The sequence below is a fragment of the Cydia pomonella genome, chromosome 5 (genome assembly GCF_033807575.1).
Source record: "Cydia pomonella isolate Wapato2018A chromosome 5, ilCydPomo1, whole genome shotgun sequence".
NCBI classification, from domain to species: Eukaryota; Metazoa; Arthropoda; class Insecta; order Lepidoptera; family Tortricidae; genus Cydia; species Cydia pomonella.
Window position 1 is genome coordinate 25,147,456 of NC_084707.1, and position 23,703 is coordinate 25,171,158.

Below are 23,703 nucleotides of genomic sequence, written 5' to 3' on the forward strand. Positions count from 1 at the left end.
TCATTCCACAGTTTAGCTGTGCGAGGCAGAGTTCCTGGATTGGTGGCTTCTTATAAAATCCACAAAAAACATGAATATATGCGATTACTTAAAAAAAATAGCGCAGAAAAAAAAACAATCAAAGCATTCCTTCAAAGGACTTATATTAATAAGTAAATCAAATCGCAGTATCTCATGTTACTGTGTTTTGTCTTTTGGCGGCACCGAGTAGGAATCTATGCGGAATCTGATTTCCACAATTCTGAAATTGTATTGGTTAGGTATGTACATGTTGATCGCATTGCTGCATACCGACCGACATATGAACAGAAATGTTCTGTATGAAAACCCTCGTCACAAAAATTACTTCACTCAATTTCTTTTGAGTAATCAGTAGAATAATTGTCTGATCGTGTTAACTATGAGTGGACCATGTCATTAGAATACTCGTTTCTATGTTGGATACCGACGTACCTGACATGACAGGCTGCACTTAGTGTAGAAACCATCGTGGAATTTAGTTTTACGGCCTAATTCGAACTTGAAGATGTGACGACCGGTCTGGCCTAGTAGGTAGTGACCCTGCCTATGAAGCCGATGGTCCCGGGTTCAAATCCTGGTAAGGGCATTTATTCGTGTGATGAGCATGGATATTTTGTTCCTGAGTCATGGGTGTTTTCTATGTATTAAGGTATTTATACATATTTATATATTATATATATCGTTGTCTAAGTACCCTCAACACAAGCCTTATTGAGCTTACTATGGAACTTATTTAGTCAATTTGTGTAATAATGTCCTATAATATTTATTTAATATTTATTTATTTATTTAAGATTCGTCGAATATTAGGTCTAGATACGATATGCACCGGACATGTCAATGTCAAAAGTGACGTTTATTTAAACAAAAACGTCACTTTTGAAACTGACATATCCGGTCCCTATCGTATCTAGACCTAATATTTGACGTATCTTAAAGTTCGAATCGGGCCGTTAGTATACGATATTAGAGTGCACTTTCACGTTTAACAGTCACTGTAAATACTATTGACGTTATTCATAAACGCTTGTCAAGTTTAATAAGCGTGCTCCACCGTAGACTGCATCATCACTTACCATCAGGTGAGATCGTGGTCAAACGCTTGCCTATCGTTATAAAAAAAAAAAAAAAAAAAAAATAAGCACTTCATAATCGTTTGTCCTTTTCTGTTATTTGGACATTTTGTTGCTAAGTTTTATGAATAAAGGGGCATGATTGCAGTTATATTGTAACAGTCACTGTATATGTCCAATATCAAAATTTAATTTACATGCTTTTCTTGAAACTAAAACGTCACTTTTGACACTATCATATCCAATCAATATCGTATCTTTAGGAAATTTTGGACGTATCTTAAAGTTAAAATTTTTGCGGTATCTTAAAATTCGAATTTTTTACGTATCTTAAAGTTCGAATTTTTGACGTATCTTAAAGTTTTGAATCAAGCCGATAATCATCTTTATTTCTCGTTAGTCAATCTCATAATCGTATCTCTTTTTCAGTCCTGGTTGTGTAGCTAATGTGACAAAATGTTTTTTTTTTCTTAGCTTGTTATAAGTGTCCCACTGCTAGGCCTCTCCCCTTTCTCCACAACTCCCTGTGTTTTTTCTAGCCAGTTGCTGATGAAGTTATTTGTTTTTATTTACATGAAAAGCTAGTGTTAGATTGGATCTAGTTGAATCAGTTCCAAGTAACGGATGTAAGCCACAGCCTCCAGTGTCACCATAAATCGGGAGCCTACTCGAGTTTACGGTCTGATCGATATGCGTGACCCACTTAGATGCTGATTCTGAATTAACGATTCGATAAGGTTTTGACCTTATTTGAGTTCGTTTAAGAAATCGTTCATAATTATTTGTCACCTGTCATTTTAACAGTTCTCTTTGTTTGAAAGAGATAATATTTAACAGACGTTTTGTAAGAAGTTGCTAAGCTTTATAAATAATAGGAAATAGGTAATTAGTAATAAGGGGTCAAATCAAATATACACTTAATATAAACTTGAGGTTTTGTGAGCTTGAACACAAAAACAGAGTTGTCAGAAAAAAATTAAATACTAACTGCGAAACTGCGAAAAAGTTAGGTACACGAGAGAGAGAGAGAAATGTGACCTGTAAACGAGGACAGCCGGAGAAACGACAGCACAGCATATTTGCCTAAGCTACTAAAACGAAGACGCTGTGTTCGCGCTTTACGCTCGCTTAGTGAATATATTTTAAGCACATTTTTAGGATTTAAAGTTGAATATTCTTTACAAATTAATTAACTAGTCACGTATATGATTTTGGAATAATGCACACAGGTCTTGGCCGATCGCGCCGGCAAGCGTGAATGACAACTGGCGATACGTCAAGGCTGCCAAGAATGATCTATCTTGATTGTATGTTTGGCGATTCGCCGGTAGCTCGCAGATGCCGCCGCGCATAGGTACCACAAGTTGAAAGTTTGTTCGGTAACTATGAAACCGTAAACGGGTTTATGATAATAGTAACCTCATTTAAAATATACCTTATTGTGCAATGGGTTCAATGAGTTTATGAAAAATTACATCATGTTGTTTTTGTAGTGCAAGAAGACCTTAGTGAACTTGGCGCCGTCGAGTGGACAAGAACAGCTTTGGACAGAGAAGCATGGCGATCTTCGGTGTCGGAGGCCAAGATCCACTTCGGTTCGCTGCGCCACAGCAGGAAGTATGTTATTTTCTTCTCAAACTCATGGCTTCCTTTTTGTGTTGTAAAAAACGACTAGAAATAACATTTCAAAAACAATGATATCTGCGGTCATGGGCACGCACGGCCGTCTGCTCAGTGCTCAGCGAGCTGCATTCGGAGAAGGATCTGAACTCAGTACACATGACGGGATTCGTTCAGTAACTATGAAACTGACGAAAGGTTTATGATAATAGTAACGTCAGACAAAAATATACCTTACGGCGTTTACAATAAAGTGTGTTATCACTTACCGAGCTTGTCCTGCTGCACGGTCTTGGTGTCCCCGTGCACTAGGAGCAGCAGCAGCAGCGCGAGCGGCGGCATGGCGGCGTGACGTCACGGCCTAGGTCTGCGGCGCATCCTTAGCCACTGCGGACAAGACAAAAGATTTAAGTGATAAAGTAGTAAGTATATCGTTGTTGGAACATATAAACTAATTTCGTCATCATCGTTGTGTTACCCTTCTTGCTTTTTGCCACAGCCCATGAGAGCTTGGAGTCCGCTTTTGGGGGGATTCGAATACGCTTGAACATTTGAAATACTGCTTGGTTCTACCGTCCGAGATAGAACGATGTTTCTCTTGTTCAATTCTAGGTAGAATATAATGCCATCCTAATAAACCCATCAAATATGAAGCCGTAGGTAAATTTAAAGTGTTACTTATTCGAGTGTACAATTATGAAATAAGAATAACTTTGTCAAAAACAATATGGTTTTCCAATCCGGTCAAAAAGATGTAGTTACAAGTAATGTAACCAATAATTTAACCATTTAATTAAAGGCGAGTGAACGAAATTGGTCATAATCATAACTTACACTCACTAACTATACCACATAGAAACCTTCGATACTACGCTCCGTAGTATTATCCAAAACATCAATACAGAAGCCACAGGTAATATAGAGAAAGTCCATAAATAAAACCCAATAATAGTTCCGCTCGAAAACTCGTGTCAGGGCTGCCACCTCACAGGATTTATTCGGAATTTATTTACCGACTTGTCAGGATCGTCCTAATATTACGACTAACATATTTATTATTACATATTTGAATACAATTAGCTTCATCGAAGGTACACATATATAATTTGGTAGGATTTCTCGAGGGATTGCAGCATGGAGGTTTTCATAAACATTACATACCAAACATATGTGACCATAGGCTACGGTGATCGCTATAAACCAACATAATCAAAAATATTATTAACTAAAGATTGTCTACAAGTGATTGCTTTTTAGCGATAAGACTATCTCTTGTTTACCTCTACTTGAGTTGCTGTTTTATTTCTGTATTGTTTTCTTGTACAGATGTGTGAAATAAGAGTATTTGTATTGCATTGTATTGTATTAATCAAGCAAGGGTTTGTATTCTAGATAGGATAAATCCCGAAAAAACGCTTTTTTGGATCACAATACTGCTGCCATACGGCCCAATTCGAAGAATGAGATACGAAAGTTCTCGTTTAGATAAGTTCTCATTTAGATATCGTTTGTATGTCGTATAATTGACAGAAGCAGCTCGATTCGGGCAACCAATGTCAATTTGACGTTAGAAATATCATAAATAGATCTTACTGGGATCACAGCGGTATCGAAATAAACGTCAATTTTGACATGCCGTTTAGTTATCGATCTTTTAAAGATCTTTCCAACATCTTAAACGTATCTAATTCATTCTTCGAATCGGGTCGATACATTTCATTAGCAATATTCACGCCTTTCTCTGGACAAAATCTTACTGACAGCCAAAGCGTTATGAGAAAATTAAGAAACAGCTAATGAAATGATTTTTATTTCACTGGTAACCCTATCTTCAGCTCTTAATGAACCCACCTAATGCACTCTAAAAATGGTGGGGAGGCCAGACAAAAGCAACTATTATAACGTCCAAACTCCCCGTACTCGTGCAACTGTTCGCTGATTATTCTTAAACCTTATTGTAATGACATAAGGTCCATTAATGGTCAAAGAAGAGAGTTCCATACCATAATAAATGGTTGGGATACTCTTAAGTACCGTTTGAGGTTATTTGCATTTAGGCTTGAGAACATGGACTTTGCTAGTCTGTTTGTTTTAGTCTCCGACGCAAAAAAAGAGGGTGTTTGACGCCAATCGGCCCGATTCGAAGAATGAGATACGATAACGTTAAGTTCTCATTTAGATATGATTTGTATGTCGTATAATTGACAGAAGCAGCTCGATTCGGGCAGCCAATGTCACTTTGACGTTAGAAATATCATAGATAGATCTTATTGAGATCACAGCGGAATCGAAATAAACGTCAATTTTGACATGTCGATTAGTTATCGATCTTTTAAAGATCTTTCCAAGATCGTAGCTCTCCAAAGGATGGACCAATTTTGATGCTTTTTTACGTGAAAGAGAGTCCTTGCGGTAGTTCTTCGCTATGTTTGATAAAAATCGATTCAGCAGCTTGTAGAGTATCAGCTCTTTTTCAAATTGATGTCAGGTATTTTTGGCATAAAATTGTTTTTTTAGCATAATGCGTAGGAGTTTTTTAAATGAATAGTTCTTTCTTCTATTTATAAAAATATGTTGGGTTATTTATAAGTAAATGAAAGTACCATCTAAACTAAGATATCAGATAAATTATTTAGAAGATATTGGATATTTAGAAGATATTTCGGACCATATTTGGGAGCCTATAGACTATTCCCCTTATTCATTAAATTTTACGTGCTCAAATTAGTTCAATTGCGTTTGATCCCTTTCTTACAAATAGATAAGTCAAACTGGCAGATAAAGACAAACGATTCATAGCAAATTCAGCCTTGTAATGCATTTATTAATAACACCATAGGTACAATTGGGAGGATTTACGGTACAAACAGCAACACTGTCCATCGGTGGACCTTATGCCTTTTGTAATAAGGTCCACCAATGGATAGATAACTTTATTCATCAGATAAGTGGCAAGTAGATTAATCAGGACTTTACTTGGACCTTCTGAAAGAGGCCCTAAATCAAAATTAGAAAACTAACAATGACATTGGCTCAAGATTAAAATTAAATCGTTCTATTCTCCAGAACTATGTCACAAACACAATGATCCCGAACAGAACTATCTATTCCCAATTTAACTTTTTCAATCATTTCTTCCTATAGAGAGATTAGAGAGGTAAACAAAATGGAAACTTAAATTACTAGAGAACGTTGATTATCTAAGTTCAGGTTGAAAGGAATAATTCGAATTAGATCCGAATTATTTTATTTTAATAGAGGTAATTGAGTTGGAAGTATTGAGAACCATCGAAAGAGAAGAGGAAACATGTTGGAACACCTGTTACGATACTACGAATTCATCAAGACCATCATAGAAGGGAAAGCAGAAGGAAGGAGAAATAGAGAAAGGCCAAGAAGGGCATACATGGATCAAGTGAAGGAGATTGTGAACGTCGTGTCGTATCAGGCTGTCAAGGAAGAGACCAAAGAAAGGTATGCCTAGAGATTGCTTCACCGACAAGAGCGCAGCTTTTAAATTGATGATGATGGTGAATTGAGTTGGAGATATTGAGCATCGAAGAAGTAGTTGATTAGTATTTATTTAGTTCATACTTTTGCTAATTGCATTGAGTGGTAGATGTATGAACTCGCAATGAATAATTAAATTTCGTATAGACCTTACTTTAACTTACTTTTTAATCTTAATAGTTCGCGCCAGTACTTTGTTGTGAATTCTATAATCATTACATAAACATGGAACAGTAAAATTTTCCACGCTGGTGGTCTAGCAGTAAGAGCGTGCGACTTGCATTCCGGAGGTCGAGGGTTCAAACTCCGGCTCGTACAGTCAGCATCAATAGTAGCGGATGAAACAACGTGCCAAAAGTATCTGATATTCTAAATAACTTTTCCAAATATAGATTAATCTCTAAAATCCATGTTCAAAAGTATACCTTTTACCGTCCTATATAGAACCATCACTTTTTGTTAGGCTGTTACTATGGTGGATACTTTTGGAGCGTTATGTGATCAACTACTTTTGATGTTGACTGTACCAATGAGTTTTTCGGGACTTATGTACGAAATATACTTGATATTGACCAGTCGGTTTTCGGTGGAGGAAAATATCGTGAGGAAACCGGACTTATCCCAATAAGGCCTACTTTACCATCTGGGTTGGAAAGTCAGATGGCAGTCGCTTTCGTAAAAACTAGAGCCTACACCAATTCTAGGGATTAGTTGCCAAGCCGAGCCCAGGCTCAAATGAGCTGTGGCAAAATGCCGGGACAACGCGTGGAAGAATATTATATTAGTATAATTTTCCACGTCAGTAAAATCCTGCCATATTTCCTTTATGTTCGACGTTTTTAGGGCAATAATGTTTTCACAAAGTTTCCCAGAAGCAATAAAGGCACTCTTGTGAAACTCTTCGCAAACACTTAGCCCAATTTCTTTCCAAACCGTAACATAAAAAAAAAAAAAAAACAATCATCCAACCCTTACCTACTTTAATAAGTAACGTTAAATGTATAAAATCAATTCGCCAAGGTTAGATAAGGCCGTTTTTTTACTTGAAAAATAACACTTTCAGCGCTGCAGAATTTCAAAAAGGAATTAACCTGCTCTGCGCCGTCACAGGACAGATTTTATTACCGCCATGAATAAATTCCGCTGGGGAGCGGCTCGCACCTCGTAAATTATAACGACATGGCTCAAACTGTCAAAGCGTTTTAGAACGGTGGCTGGGTTAGCGGTGGCGTTAGCAGGGGTCAGCTTGAGCGCGCGATGGATGGCGTGCTAATGAAAATTTAGGTTTCCATGTTCGTAGCGTGTTACCGGTTAGTTTAGACGTTTACATTATATCGCGCAGTTTGGTGTAGCTCGCTGTATCATACTTTACGGCGCTGTCCCGCTGATGTTTATCTGTTCCCTGTTTTTAATAGTTTTTTGGGCGTGTGTAAAACGTATTAGCTTTTGCTATTAAGTGTGAATAATTTATGTTCATTAGCGTGGTCGCATCTGTGTCTGTGTTAGCTAGGTAAAAGTAGTAAATAAATCACAGGCCTGTTTTTTATACGAACACTATATGTATACAGTTTCTATACCGCATCTGTATCTTCTTTAAGTGTAAATATTAAAAACTATCACAGAGTACGGCATTTGTTTGCGTTTATAAACCAAACATTGTCACATGAAGCTCTAATTTATAAACCGCAAATTGATAACTTGATTCAACCTGAACCAACTAAGGCGTACTTCTTTTCATTTATATTTTTTATATTTATGGCTAGAAAAATATTTATTTGCTCTTCTTCTAAATAATTACCTTTTATTCAACTACTTTCAGTGACATAATTAAGTATATTTTTTTTTATTTTATGATTAACTGTTGCTCCTAAACAAAATACCCAGACGAAAATATGAATCAAGATGTATTTTACCAGTTTGTGACCCTATATATGGGTAGTGGCCTATGAAACCGATAATTACGACTGTCTTTTTGACATTAATCGACATAGAAAAGAGTTTGCAAGCCGCATTAAATTTGTCTACCATACTCTGAAGCTCCTCGGGTGACGTAGCTACGAAAGCGGTGACATCGGCAAATACGAGTAGTACACTGTCAACATACAAATCCTCGCGGTATTTTTTGGATTTTAAGAGTGAGATGTTGAACAGTTTACCATCCGACCTGGTGTATGCCTTGAGTGGTATAGGCAACCTTCAGAAGTACTGAGAAAAAAAAAAACAAACAAAGTAGGCGCCAACACACAACCCTGTCTTACTCCTCTACGCATTTCAAAAGGAGCCGACCCATTACCATTATAAACAACATATTGTTACCATTGTAAACAACATAGCCGTTCATATCAAGGTGAAATACATATGTTCATAGAAAACACCCATGATTCAGATACAAATATACCTTATCGGACTTTGAACCCAGTACCTTCGTCTTCATAGGCAGGGTCACCTACCCACTAGGCCAAACTGGTCGGCGTATTTGTATATTATATAAATATATACTTAATTAGATACATAGATAATAACAATAACTCAGGAAATATTCACATTAATCAGAATCACAAATAAATGCCCTTAGCAGGATTCAAACCAGTAGATTGTATAAGAAAACTACACTAAAAATGAAATTCTCATTGTATTACACAGTATTTTTTAAGAGATTTAAATTCCTAGAAATCTCTAGAAAAATAGCTTAAAATCCCGACATCGTATAAATTAAACCCAAACCTTCAATTTTCACCCCCACAATTACTTTTCTTCTGTCCCGCTCGTTTATTCTCCTTTTCTCGTTAATTCACTCCACAGCTGCCGTGTTCCATGTATCTTTTTTAGCAAACAAACTTACGTATGCAGTTGGCAGAAATACAGTTTCAAGCGGAAAATACATTTTTTCTGATTTAAAAAAAAAATTGATAAAAAGCTTAAGATAGAAATATGGCACGTGCACGACCATAAGAAAAGAGAAAATATTTTACACTTTTAAATATTTTCCATTCTCCATGATATTTTAGTGTATTGTTGACACTATGAAAAAAAGCGCTGGTAGCCTAGCGGTAAGAGCGTGCGACTTGCGATCCGGAGGTCGCGGGTTCAAACCCGGCTCGTACCAATGAGTTTTGCGGAATTTATGTAAGAAATATCATTTGATATTTACCAGTCGCTTTTCGGTGAAGGATAATATTGTGAAGAAACCGGACTAATCTCAACCAGGCCTAGTTTACCCTCTGGGTTGGAAGGTCAGATGGCAGTCGCTTTCGTAAAAACTACTGTCTACGCCAATTCTAGGGATTAGTTGTCAAGCGGACCCCAGGCTCCCATGAGCCGTGGCAAAATGCCGGGACGACGCGAGGAAGAAGAAGACTATAAAGAACAAGGTTTATAAGTTTTACTTTTTTTCAAAATTTGCAAAGCAAAAAAAAAAAAATACAAAAAGAGCGAAACCTACAAACCTAGAATATATAATGCTGAAGCGATCGACATCAAAATCAAAGCGATTTGTTAAGATTTAGTTAGTGAAAATCGTTTTCACCCGAAATGGAATTTAATAAAAAAAATACCGTTATTTCGTTAGGATCGCAAAGCTATTCTTCCCTCTTATAGTGTCAGCCCATAACATTTAAAATTTAAATTAAAAAGGGAATTTATCTCACAATTTCAAATTTCTTTTAAATATCATGTAAGCTGACGAGGTCAAGGTCATATCAAACTAAGATCGAATTGATCGAAATGTTATTAAATTGTAAAAAATAATTGGCCTTAGGGTTTGTCCAATATAAAACGTATTAACTACCCCGGGAAGAAGTAGACCAAAAAAGGTATAGTGGGACGACCTTGACGCATTTCACAGCGAATGGTGGGAGCATGCACTAAACCATGGTGGGGTTTGGTGCCATCTACCAGTGTTGGCTAAACGTTAATTAGAATTGAAAATATTGAAAATTAACTATTACAAATTGAACCGTAAACTGTAACCGTCCGTTTTCAATTCTAATTAACCTTCGGCCAACCCTGCCTCCTACTATTACTACGTTTATTTCCTATATATTAGTAAGGGGGAGAATTTGCCCACCAGTGGGAAATGAAAAAGTGTACAAAACAAAAAGTATGACCTACTAGTACATATTATTCAGCTCTCGAACTCGAGATATAAAAATTGAAAAAATAAAGTACCTATTTTGTATAGAATAGAATAAATTTTATTTGTATTGATTGTACATTGTCATATTACCTAAAACTCATTTTTACACATAATAATGAGCAAAACAATAATACATTTCTATGTAAGTCAATGCATGACTATGTAAGATAATCGGATTATAAATATAAACTATACTGAACATAAATTAATTTAAACATATTTTCATGAAATTGAATTCAAGAGATTAAAATGTCAAATGCAACAATTACAAGTACCAATTACAAAATAGATAGCTTCACTTATACGTATACAGTAAATATAATAATTGTATGGTTTCGAGATATTTAATCATTCATCCAGGAATTATTTTACTGAGTAATTATCCTTTTTTTGTGCACAACGTTTTGAGTTCACGTGTGAAGCGTCGTTCAGTACTCAATTTATTTATTTTGTCAGGTAATTTATTATAAATTTTGTTACCTATTACCCTTAAGGACTTCATATAAGCATATAAGCGAAATGACATTTTTTTAATGATAGATATATTTAGATGTATACGGTTCATAAATATATATTTTTTTATATATCAGAAAAGTGAGCAACTGCTTATTCATATAAATATATACATATTAAGAAAAGCATCTGTTATTTAGTCAAGTCACGTACTTCCAGCTCTAGGCTCCATTTTTCGACCCGTAAATATAACTTTGTCGCCCAGTTCCAAGGAAATTGTCACCCAATCGGATTGGAGAATTATCGCCCGAAGCTGAACGTATGTTCGATTTAGAATGCGATTTATATTGTGTATTTAACTGTATTAAGGAAAAGATACGCCCAATTCAGACTTAACAATTTGTAGCGGTTTTGGTCTTACTTTGATACCAGTGTTGGCCGAAAGTTAATTAGAATTGAAAATATTGAAAATTAACCATTACAAATTGAACCGTAGGTAAACCGTAATGGACGGTCACCAGTTTAAGGTTCAATTTGTAATAGTTAATTGTTTGATACAGCCTTTAAGGTCACTAACGCTGATTGTGGTCTAAGATACGGAATATCGAATCTCATCTGTTATTTATTTGTGATAAGAAATAAATGATAGATAATATTGATATTGCAAATAGGTTGCCCAGTAAAATTGCGTACGGTGAGAATTTTTTTTTGTTTGTTTTTTAATCGTTTGATATATCAAATGAAAGCTTATTTTATATATAATCAAATTTTTGAGGGATCTTGAAGAATAAGATACGATAGTAACGGTAACTTCTGGTTTAGATAAGTTCTCATTTAGATATCGTTTCTATGTCGTATAGTTGATAGAAGCAGCTCGATTCGGGCAACCGACGTCACTTTGACGTTAAAAATATCATAAATAGATTATTAGGATCACAGCGGAATAGAAATAAACGTCAATTTTGACATGTCGTTTAGTTATCGATCTTTTAAAGATCTTTCCAAAATCTTAAACGTGTCTTACGGCCCGATTCGAAAAATGACTAAGACACGTTAGAAGAATGACGTAAGACAGAATGACCAAGATCTCAAACGTGTCTTAGTCATTCTTCGAATCGGGCCGTAAGACACGTTTAAGATTTTGGAGAGATCTTTAAAAGATCAATAACTAATCATTCATCGAATCGGGCCTTTAATCATTATTTAAATCGCGCCTTTAGACTGTAAATTAGAATTGGCGTCCCGACTACCAGTTACAAGCCGTTTGATGTAGCATATAACAGGTACGCCGTAGCAGCCCACGTAGCTCTTACCGCGTAGCACGACGCGTACACTAGCAATGTCGTAACACGTCATACTAATGTTATACGGCCTGATTCGAACTTTAAGATACGTCAAACATAGCATATGGATTACATGTCAGTGTCAAAAGTTACATTTCTTCAAATTGTCAAACAATAAATTCGAACCAAACATATATTAAAATATCAGTATAAATAACTACATAATTGTGTAATGCCTGATTTGACGCCTTTGATGACTGTACTAAAGGCCAATTCGAACGCACACTGAGATCAAAATAACACCTTAATTATGTCATTCAGTTATCGTGCATTTCGCTCGTACTTACCTGTACATTACATTGTACAGGTAAGTACGAGCCAATGTACATACCTGTACATTGGCGCGAGCGAGACACACAGGCCAGTGATATCAAAATGTCATTATTTTGAAATCGAAATGTAAGTTTTGGTCTGCTGTACACATAACGATATTTTTGATTACACGAAGTTACATACAATATTTGGACTTCTAGCAAAGTAACAATACTGTACGCTTAGCCATCGCATCTAAAATATCGTCATTCAGTTCACAAGCCCGCTCAGCATGCGACACGTACCGTGACTTAATTACTGTACCATCCAAATCCAAAACAGCATATCTCTTTAGAATATCCATAGCAACTCATACTCTTCTGATAAAGGTACTTACATAGTAGGTTTCATTTACATACGACAGTTATTGAGACTTACGCTCTTCCGCTACTAAAATAAAATGAACATTCCGCCCACCAAAATGAAGTATTTTTATATTGTCGCGAATCCACGCGATTCCTAATAAGCGTAAGTAACAAACAACCTTTATATGGTTATTGTATGTTGGCAATCCTGGGTAGATAAAAATGGCGGGCGAGAACAAACTTGACATTCTAATTTACAGAGTTATGGAAGAACACATGATGAAGGATTTGAATAGAGATGTAGTAGAAGTTAATTAGTTTGAAGATTGTGTGAGTGCTGTAAGCCAGAGAGATAATGTATTAAGCCAGAAGGATCCCCCTGGTGAGTGCTTATGATTATTATAATGAGCGAAATATGTTGTGAGGTTAAGTAAGAGTAAAATCATGGTGGAAAGGGAAGGTCTATTGGGGAAGGTGGTAGGACCTCCAAGGACCTGCGGGTCCCACATAAGACGATGAGAGTAGATAAACCGTGATGGCAATGAGTCGGATCCATTAAGAGGGGATTCACCACTATGAGTGGCTCTCGATCTGACTCATGGTGCCATCTACGGCTCTCATCTATAGTACTTAGTAAGCTCATGAAAGCTATTAACCTCTCAGCGTAAGTCACTCAAGTTCTTGTCGCACATTTAGATATTAAGGTAAAATATAAACTATATCATACCCACTAGACCAGTTTGGCCTAGTGGGTAGTGACCCTGCCTACGAAGCCGATGGTCCCGGGTTCAAATCCTGGTAAGGGCATTTATTCGTGTGATGAGCATGGATATTTGTTCCTGAGTCATGGGTGTTTCCTATATATTTAAGTATTTATAAATATTTATATATTATATACATATATCGTTGTCTAAGTACCCTCAACACAAGCCTTATTGAGCTTACTGTGGGACTTAGTCAATTTGTGTAATAATGTCCTATAATATTTATATTTATATTTTATATTTTTTTTTATATCATATATACATAATATGACAATTTATTATCTAATTGAGTTTGATGTGGCGACATATATTACATTCGTAGTGACTTACGATCTTTTAAAGATGATGAAAGTTAAGTAAAGTAGCTCGTGGGGCAAATTGGCGTTTGTAAAAGTATACAAAGTTAAGACGTGAGTTTTTACGCTGTTAAGTTTAGCTCGCAGTGCTGCTTGGATGCTTAAACCTGGGTTTTTGTAATGATAATGACAAATGGGAATTGCATCTTTAAATAATACATACTTGCTAAACGCTTAAAAAATCTTAAGCTAAACCACATATGTAAGTATTTTATTACTGTATTTTGGATAACCACGAAAATAAAATTATAATTGTTTAAAACAATTATTTTTTAGGATGTATTTAAACTGAATATAAAATACATCCTCAAAAATAACATTTTTTTTACGTCCTCCGTAGGTTCCGCATAGGCTCGTTAGTGACTCTGCCTACGAAAATTGAGGTCTGGAGTTTGAATCCCGGTAAGGGCATTTATTTGAAGTTATCGTTCAAAGCTAAAAGGCTGTAAGTGACTATGAAATGAGTATGGAGATAGGTCTCTTCAGTATGGTGAGGTATTACAACGGTCTCCTTGTAAAAGATTTGGAATGCTGAGTTTAAGCCAGTGTAAACATTATTTACACACACACACACTTGTCTGGTGTCGACGTCATAGGTAGGTTTCCTTCCTTTTTTAATAAATTTAACATACTTTTGAGATCAACGACGAGTGACAGTGGGATAAACAAAAGACCTTTCGCTCTGAAGTTCACCCAAATATATTGCTACGCTACGCTGCAACAGGGCTTTGCGGCCCGATTCGAAGAATGATGAAGACACGTTTAAGATCTTGGAAAGATCTTCAAAAGATCGATAACTAAACGACATGTCAAAATTGACGTTTATTTAGATTCCGCTGTGATCCCAATATAAAGATCTATCTACGATATTTCTAACGTCAAAGTGACATTGGTTGCCTGAATCGAGCTGCTTCTGTCAATTATACGACATACAAACGATATCCAAATGAGAACTAAACCAGAACTTATCGTTATCGTATCTCATTCTTCGAATCGGGCCGCAAGGTCGTACCAAAACAAGATTAAACCCGAACTTATTAAATAAAAACCAGCCTTTTGATCATTTTTAATACATGAAACATTGATATATATCTAACAACGGGCCTTATAGGCAATAAGAATGGGGCCAGTATACAGCGGTGTCACGCTCATGAATTCGAGCCAATCGCGCAGTCTAACGCCACAAGTTGATGAGTTCGCATCACGTGCGCGATTGGTCACAACTAGTTGCGTTAGACTGCACGATTGGCTCAAATTCGTAAGTGACACCACTGAACTAACTCCATTCTTAGTGCCCGTAAGCGTCCTTAGATATAATGTCAATAACTTGAAATCCCAACTGCAGATTGCAATAAACTGTTAATCAATCAACATTATCAACATACAAAAATAATGCAACATCCGAACAAAACACATGTCTCCCCTTTCTCCATATCATAGTGACACTCCCATTTGGTTCCTGTTTGCCGCAATAGGATCACCGAGTCACGTGTAAAAACCAACAGAAACTGCCTATTACGATGAAACAGCAAAATACCTTTTTCTTTACACACTTTTGTACGAAAAAGAATCGTAACACGTTCCAGTAAGGTTTAAAATTGTGTGTTGTGTTTAGTTTAAAGGGTATTTTATCGGATTTGGCGGAAAGAATGGAGTAATTCATTGTGACAAGGCCAATTAATCGGGTCGTGTGGTGATGGAGGAATTAAATTTTGACTCGTTTAATAACGTAGGTCTTAAAATTTGGTTCTGGAGCATATACCTATACAAGCTTCTATTTAACTTGTTATTATGTACATACGGATGTAAGGCCTAGACACTAACTTTGAAGGAGGAAAGCAAGCTTCTGGTGGCTGAGAGGAAGATTCTTCGCAAAATCCTCGGCCCAACGCAGCGACCCAATGGCAGCTGGAGAATCGGCAAAAACGTCGAAGTCGAACAGATAGTAGCTGAGCCAAAAATCATGGGTGTCACAAAGGCGCAAAGGCTGCGGTGGCTCGGTCATCTAGAGCGAATGGGAGCCGATCGGGCGGTGAAAAGAGCGTTTGAGGGAAAACCGACAGCACGCCGCCCGGCCGGTCGACCTAGGTATCGATGGGCGGATGTGGTGGACACGGATCTGCGCGAGCTCCAGGTTGAAGACTGGCGAGAAACTGCACAGGACCGGGATCAGTGGCGAGCAGTAGTGTTGGAGGCCAAGACACACTTTGGGTCGCTGTAAGTTATTATGTATGTTATTTTGTTAATGTGGGTCAAATCTTGGAAGCTAAGTTTGACCCACTTTCAGATTTCTGCTTAAGCTGAAATTTTGCATACATATGTAAATCGGATGACAATGCAATGTTATGATGACATGGAGCTGATGATAGGAATTCTGTGATAAAACAACGCAAACCAATTGTGTTTAAGGGTTGTTAGAATTGTCTTGATGAGTATTAGTTGCCTGTGGAAGAAATATAAAAAAAGCATATTTTTGCCAGAACTTGGTTTAAATATAATGTTTATGTATTTATAAAGATTAGCAGACTTGACATATTGAAGGAATTTAACGAATAAAATTGATTGAACTCATCTCTGTTATTAGAATGGAAGGTCATTTTATATTCACAAAAAAAATTACTTGCATTTAGACAAAAACAAATAAAAATACTTTGTGACTTACGCTGCATTGAAGTTTCCTTTATAACAAAGTAAAAATAAGGTTTGTTCCTTTTTACGTTATGCTTTCAAACTACCTCCGTCAGTGGTACTACACGAATTCGATGGTACATCCATCTTGAACCGGCAATGTTATGCAACAGTCAAGCAGATCAGTTAGGCGAGGTGTTGCGTGCGTGCTGCCTGCGGAAATTATACTCCACACCACACGAGAACCTACTTTAATGAACAAAACGTCGTAACAACATCAGCATCTCAGGCGCTTACGACGTTTTTACCCCTACACTTCGAGAAACATATGACCGAAACGCCGTAAGTTACTGAGTTTTAAAGAGCGGTTATTACCTTTTAGATCTATGTGACCGTATAAAACAGAAGGTATGATGAATCACACATTTATAGGCTTTATTAATATTGCCATAAAGACTATTGAGACCGTTTTGGTTGCGTGGTTTTCTGATATAGACGGTGTTATGAAACAGGCTAACTTCTTTATATTTTTATAGCTCGGATGAAAGTTTTGAATGGTAAAAGCGCTATTTTAGTGGTTGGCAAAATAGCGAGGGAAATGTTTTCTAGACTTCATTATGAGAGAAAATATTAAATATTGTACTTTATATACGTAAATAGCTTTTACTCAATATATCAAATATGTAGACGTTTCTAAAATACAAAGTTCTGCGGAAAAACATAGTTTATTTACTTCATTAAAAAATAGTAAAATAAAAAACCACATCATTTTCATACCAAATAGTTTACCAGCCCTATAAATATAGAAGCACTCCAAATCGTCAAATTAAAAATGTCTTCGCATTAATTAAAAACAAAAAAAAATTGAAACTGGCCACAAAGAATTGTCCCGTCCTTTTATCTTTCTAAAATGGAATTATTAATTCAAAATTGGAACGCAGACAAAATTGGTCAAACGGTTGTATTAAGACAACCGTATCTCGCGTGTCGTGTCAATACAAATACGACTTTGATGTTTGAGGTTAGGGTATATTTTTCAACGAATCGTGACGAATTCGGAAAGCCAGTAGGTACGCCCGAGGCCCGATGCCTAAAACAAGCCGAGCGCAATTAACGTCTATCAAACTAAATTGATTGACCAGCCCGTTCCAAAAACTCTTCGAATTCATAAAATTGTTTAAAGTGTAATTTCTTTGAGAAAGCTTCCTGTATATGGAAACAAGCAAAAGTCGGTCCAAGCTAACACTGCATCACATTTTCAATAACAAAGTCTGGTAATGGCTTTATTAATGTTAAGTCTATGCAAATATGAAAAGTGTGCAAAGTTAGCTTAATAAAAGGACTCTAGTAGCTTGCACGTGCTAATAAATTGTACGTTTATAAGTTCATATGTATGGGGTAAGAGAAATAGTTTATTTTGCACGGGGCAACAGGAACGTATAATTATATTCCTGGAATTAAGTATTTTAGAAAATCATTTTTAAATAATGGCCAAATTATTATTTAACAAGCAGAAACATTTTCGAACCATCTTATTAAACTTAGAATAAATTTTAAAAGTGGAAAAATTACTGCCTTGGGTTAGAATTAAACTCACGACCTCTAGATCGATACTCCAGTACTCTGCCAACTGAGCCACCAAGACCTCATCCATAGCCATCAAAATTTCACACCATATGGGTCTAGGGGAACCTAGTGACGTCTACCTAAGACAGCTACCGGAGTTCCAAGTCATATTGGAAATTTACCAGTTACGATGTGCTACCTGTACTAAATTATTTTTTAACAAGCAGAAATGTCTGCGAACGATTCTATTCAGATTAGAATAAATGTGTAAATATGGAAAAATTACTGCCTTGGGTGAATGGCGAGTTAACCAGTTTCACTATTTATTTCCCTAGTCAAAATACTCGGTACACATCTATTTCAGTAGCATTCCAATGCGCTGCGTGTGCAATATAATAATGCGTTTAGGATACTGATGGGTCTGCCTCGGTACTGCAGTGCGTCGGGGATGTTCGCCGATGCCCGTACGGATGACTTTTACGCTATTATGCGTAAAAGAGCGGCATCCCTATTGCATAGATTGCAGGGTAGCACCAACAGTCTCCTAAACGTATTTGTCGTCAGAGTGGACTGCCCACTGATGAGGCGTTGGAACCAACTGCATGAACCCAACGGACCAACGCATCATCGAAATAGATTATGTTAAGTAGTTTTAGGTATTTATTGTTTTGTTTATATTGTACTAACTTAGATATATAGGTAGATAAATAATAATTGTTGTATGTACTAACACTATATGAGTTTTTAGCTCGAAATAAATGATTTTCATTCATTCATTCCAGTCCAGTGATTGAAACCAGTACTGGAATGGATTCCAGTAGCATTCCAGTCTAGTGATCGAAAGCAGTGCTGGATTGGATCACATCGTTTATGCCCCGTTGACATCTATTCCAGTAGCATTCCACACTGATCGTTTACATTAATAACCAAATTCCAGTCATTTTCATCATCCATTAATTTATAGAGACTCCCAACTAGCAAAAACACGCTTACAACAGTCTCAAGACTACATTTTTTTCGCTCTTATATTGATTTTATATCATCGTACAAGCCCAGATCTGGGTACAAATTATAAGCGTATTTATTTTAATATCGTTCTTATAATTATCAGTCTAATTGAATGCTGTTTGCATTTACAGTAATCTTTCCAAAACTAATTTAAGCTGCCTTAGACTAATATCGCTTTTACGTAAGTATCTTGTAAGCCTACATAGACTTATATTGATCCAACGTTAGAGTCTAAATAAGCTTATTTTGTTTTTTTTTCTGAGATCACACAGAGAGTTGAAACATTCTATTTGTGAAGTACCTATTACCAAAAACAACAATACGTGTTCACTATTTAACGTTGAATACAGCACTGGATTAGCTGTATACACTATTCCAGTGACGCTGGATTGGGCGAGCTGGAAAAAAAACTAGATCGTCAATCCAGTCACTGGTCTGGAATGCTCTATGGAATAAGTATATTTTAGTGTCGGGTCACATTATTCCAGTGGTTGGTGTGCTGATTTCGATCACTGGACTGGAATGCTACTAGAACACATGTGAACCGGGCAAGTTTGTATTTGTATTAATACGTACTGGCATTGACATTACAAAAGACAAATATGCCATTGTAATACCAATGGCATTAAAATTACTTGCACCTATGCCCTGCCAGTAACTTCCCTTTTAGCGGCTTACATGTGATAACGGCTTAACTCAGGACGATTAGATGAAATTAAAGGCAAGTAGAAATATTATTTCCAATAGAGTTATAGCAGTTATTCTGTAAAATTTGCACGCTTGAATGATTGTGTAAATTTTACTCATTTCATATATGCCAGCATTGCAAAACACATAATTAATCAAGTTTAGAACTTAAAATGGAGGCATTACACACTGATCCCAGTCCACGTTTAAATCCGAGACCGTCATTCCCAGAACGCTGACCCACCGCAATATTTAACAACCAATTTAAGTCTGAACTCCGACAACGAATAGTTTTTATGGATCTTGCGGCCAACTTAAACTAGTTTTTAGCATGGTTCGTGAAGAGGAATAACAGGCCAGGTTGGAATTTAATTCAGTTCTCATGCATACGAAATTGAGCTTTATTTATTTAGCGGGTTAATTCAGCCGAATGTTAATCAGCTATGTTGATTAACGATGGGGATTTGTTAAGACAGACAAACATTCTCATTAAATATTAATTACTTGAGCAAATCGAAACAAAAAAACAGTCGGAAGTTAACATTACATCTGCGAGTGTACATGGCTAAAGCATCGTCTACACTTGTTAAGTCAGTCATTATCATTAAGTCACCGGCTTATTCGAAAGTACATTGATATCAGAATTATTTGAATCATTTATTTAGCTGCCGTGCGTCTCACCTACTGCAATGCATATACGGACACGTGAGAGAAAAGTGCACGATAACTAAATAACGTAAGTCAGATGTCATTGATATCAGTGTACGTTCGAATTGGCATGTTAGTACGGGTAGCGCGGGGGTGGGCACTCGGACTAATAAAATGATTGTGGAATGAGTGGCTGTCTCGCCCATTCTCGGTGATGTGTTTAGACATTTCCAATACTCAGTCGAAAGCACTGACTCGCCATTGTACTCGTTAGATGGGATCCAGGCATTATGCTTTGATCACATGTACTGACTACAGTCATGTGGCGAGACAGCAAATTGGTACTCGGTCGAGAGTGTATGGTATGGTAGGGTGGGTGAGCAGGTGTTTACATGCATTCCTGACTAGTCAGTTCGCTTTCCACAGATTCGGCATTCCGTCAAAATGAATAGCAAAAAAAAAATCGCCACTCGCCGAACACTACTGGCAAGTACCGTGTTCATACCCGTCTAGTGGCGAGCAAGTCGGCGCGGGGTATGGGTATGCGGGGGTAGGCACTCGGCCTAGTAAACAAAACAAGGTCCGAGTGACTCTCTCGTCAGTTTGCCGGGCCGAGTACTTGTCACAAAGTCACACTCTCTCGCCACCTGTACTCGGTATCTACGTGTGATTAGGGCATTAGAATCGTCTGAAACCGATAAAACGTTTCTTAAGTAGACTAGATTATACTTTTTAGAAATTTCATAATATAGGTAGAGTTTACTGCAGAGTGACGATGTTTTGGCCGTTAATTATTATGGTAGGCGTGTCAAAATTAATTTCGTTGTCTCGTTTTTTGTCCCCACAAATCTGACGAAGTGGAGCTTTTTGTATGAGCTGTATTTTTTTTCTCATTTAAAATATAATCTACAGCTAGAAAAACATGCGATAGCACTTAACTTTTATTTATTTATTTGATAGAAGACGGTAAATAAGCGTGACAGAGTGGTCAGAAACAAGACATCGAAAATAATTATAACCCCTATACGCCCGGCATGATTCGTGATCTTCATTTGTCATTCATTGGTTTTACCCATCAGCTAATCCATACACTGGAAATCAAGACAAAAACAGTTTTACAAAACCATTTGTGTTAAATTTCTATGAGAATATTATTATACTAGATTTCATTTCTCCTGAGTGTAGAAAGAGTTCGAAAAAGCACGGCCAGCAATATCGATTGCGCGAACATCCTCTCAGAGGTCAGTCCCGCGAGTCGGAAATAAATTGCTGGCTTAATTGAGTTTTGTTGTCCCTTAACGGTTCTTTTCAGGGCCATTATTGTCTCATTAGCCTAATCATTTTACTTCGCATCTGTAAAGTTTTGAAAGCTTATTTATGTTTTAATGTTAGTTTATGTTTGAATTTTAGTCAGTGTTAAGCGTCCCCGTACAAACGTAGTTACGCTCTCATTCTAAAACTACTAGCTAGATTGCTCTGAAACTTTATACTTACAATAAGATAGGGTATATCTTATCCTGTAATTAGTTTATGTAGCTTCAGACACCATAGTTAAAAAAATACAGCGAATTTAAGTTATTACAAAACTTGTTTTTGCTCTAAATACTTCGTAAACTGGAGTTATATAAACGAATTACAGGACCAGATAAAATTCATCTCATTATATGTGAAAATTTTCATTACAATCCAACACGTAATTTTATCTATCGTAAATCAGAATAAAACTCCGTTTGTATGGGAAGGTGAAACTCGACCAAGCTGGCCGGGGACTTTTAAGTCTTTATAGTCATAAATCATAATAAATCATTTATCATAAATCATTTATTTCGTGGTAAAACTTAATTTACATACATAGATAGATTAGATAGATTCATTTATTTCTTATTGGAAATGTACATTATATTTTACATGTCAAAATAAAATGCATTCACAAAAAGATCGTCACAACATAATAACAACAATAATAATAATAACTAAGAATCGGAATAAAATAAAACAGTAAACAAATTAAAATAAAAAAATATAAAAACACTTTCTATAAATAGAAATATTTATCAAAGTTATTAAGTATATAAAAATAAAAAATACAGCTAGGAAAACCTAGAATTTTGTAATATATATACAGAAGTATATATATTACAAAATTCTATCAGGTTGCCGCGGTATTGTAGTGCCTCAGCGATGTTTGCTGAGGCACGAACAGACTGTTTTTTCGCCATCATGAGGAAGCGATGCGCGTCACTCCTCACTCGCAGCCGAAGCAGCACGAACAGCATCCTAAGGACGCTGGCGCAGCGTTGGGACTCGCCCCTAGTCAAGCGGTACGTGCAGCTACACTCACCTGTTGCTGTGCTGCCGCGAAACTTATAAATATTATGTAATGTTTTGTTTTGTTTGTTTTGTCCAATTGTTTGTTTTGTCTAATTAACTGTAATACTAACTCTAGATACATAAGTCATTGTTACCTAACCCTATGGACGTCAAGTTCGAAATAAATTTTTCAATTCAATTCAATTCAATATATATTACAAATAATTAGATGAAAACATATTGAAATAATTTACCACGAAATGGGCTCGCCTCAGCATAATGCTGACCTGAAGGTCAGCGCTGATCTTCCGGCGAGGCCATTTGTGGGCCACGATTGCAACTGTACGGCACGGCCTCGTAAAACTGAACGCATCCACTAGCGACAGCTACTAGCGCCATCTACGTGTATGACAGATGAGAGAAATGACAATGTCAGATAATCTAAAACGCCATGCCGTACAAGGTATTTATAAATAACAATGGAAAAATTAATAAATTAATAATAATAGTAGTCATTTATTGTAACTACACCAACTTCGAACTAAATGCGGCCAGTGTCTTGGGATGGGAACAAAGACTCGGGCAACACTAGGGTTAGGCAGTGATTAGTGATTTGTTTTTTCATGTGTTTTGGTGTTAGATCTATTCGGGCATACATTTTTCTTGATTTTTCGAGGCACGTTTTTTTCTTAGACTTCATTTATCTTATACGGAGTAATGTATATCTTTGCTTTTGTTAAGAAACGCGAATACTTTATTAATAAAAGGGTTTTATCAAAAAGTTGTTTACATTATTAATTACCGAGCGATTAGCGCAAAACTTGGGAAGAGGGGAGATAAAAAACCGAAAGGCGAAAGTTCGATAACATTGAAGATTTGCGATTTCAATACGAGAATAAAACTGTGAACGGCTGGAAAATAAAAATATAATGAAAATAATTTCTACCCAATTATCATTTGTTAT

General features: G+C 36.5%; 1 protein-coding gene across 1 annotated transcript in view; it reads right to left on the reverse strand.

The window, feature by feature from the left end:
• LOC133518145 (nephrin) overlaps nucleotides 1-23,703 on the reverse strand; it is a 732,429-nt gene that overhangs the window by 611,965 nt on the left and 96,761 nt on the right. Inside the window, exon 2 of the mRNA XM_061851736.1 lies at nucleotides 2,984-3,101. Coding sequence (XP_061707720.1) covers nucleotides 2,984-3,056 — 73 coding nt within the window. The 5' untranslated portion in view covers nucleotides 3,057-3,101. The remainder of the gene's footprint in view (nucleotides 1-2,983; nucleotides 3,102-23,703) is intronic.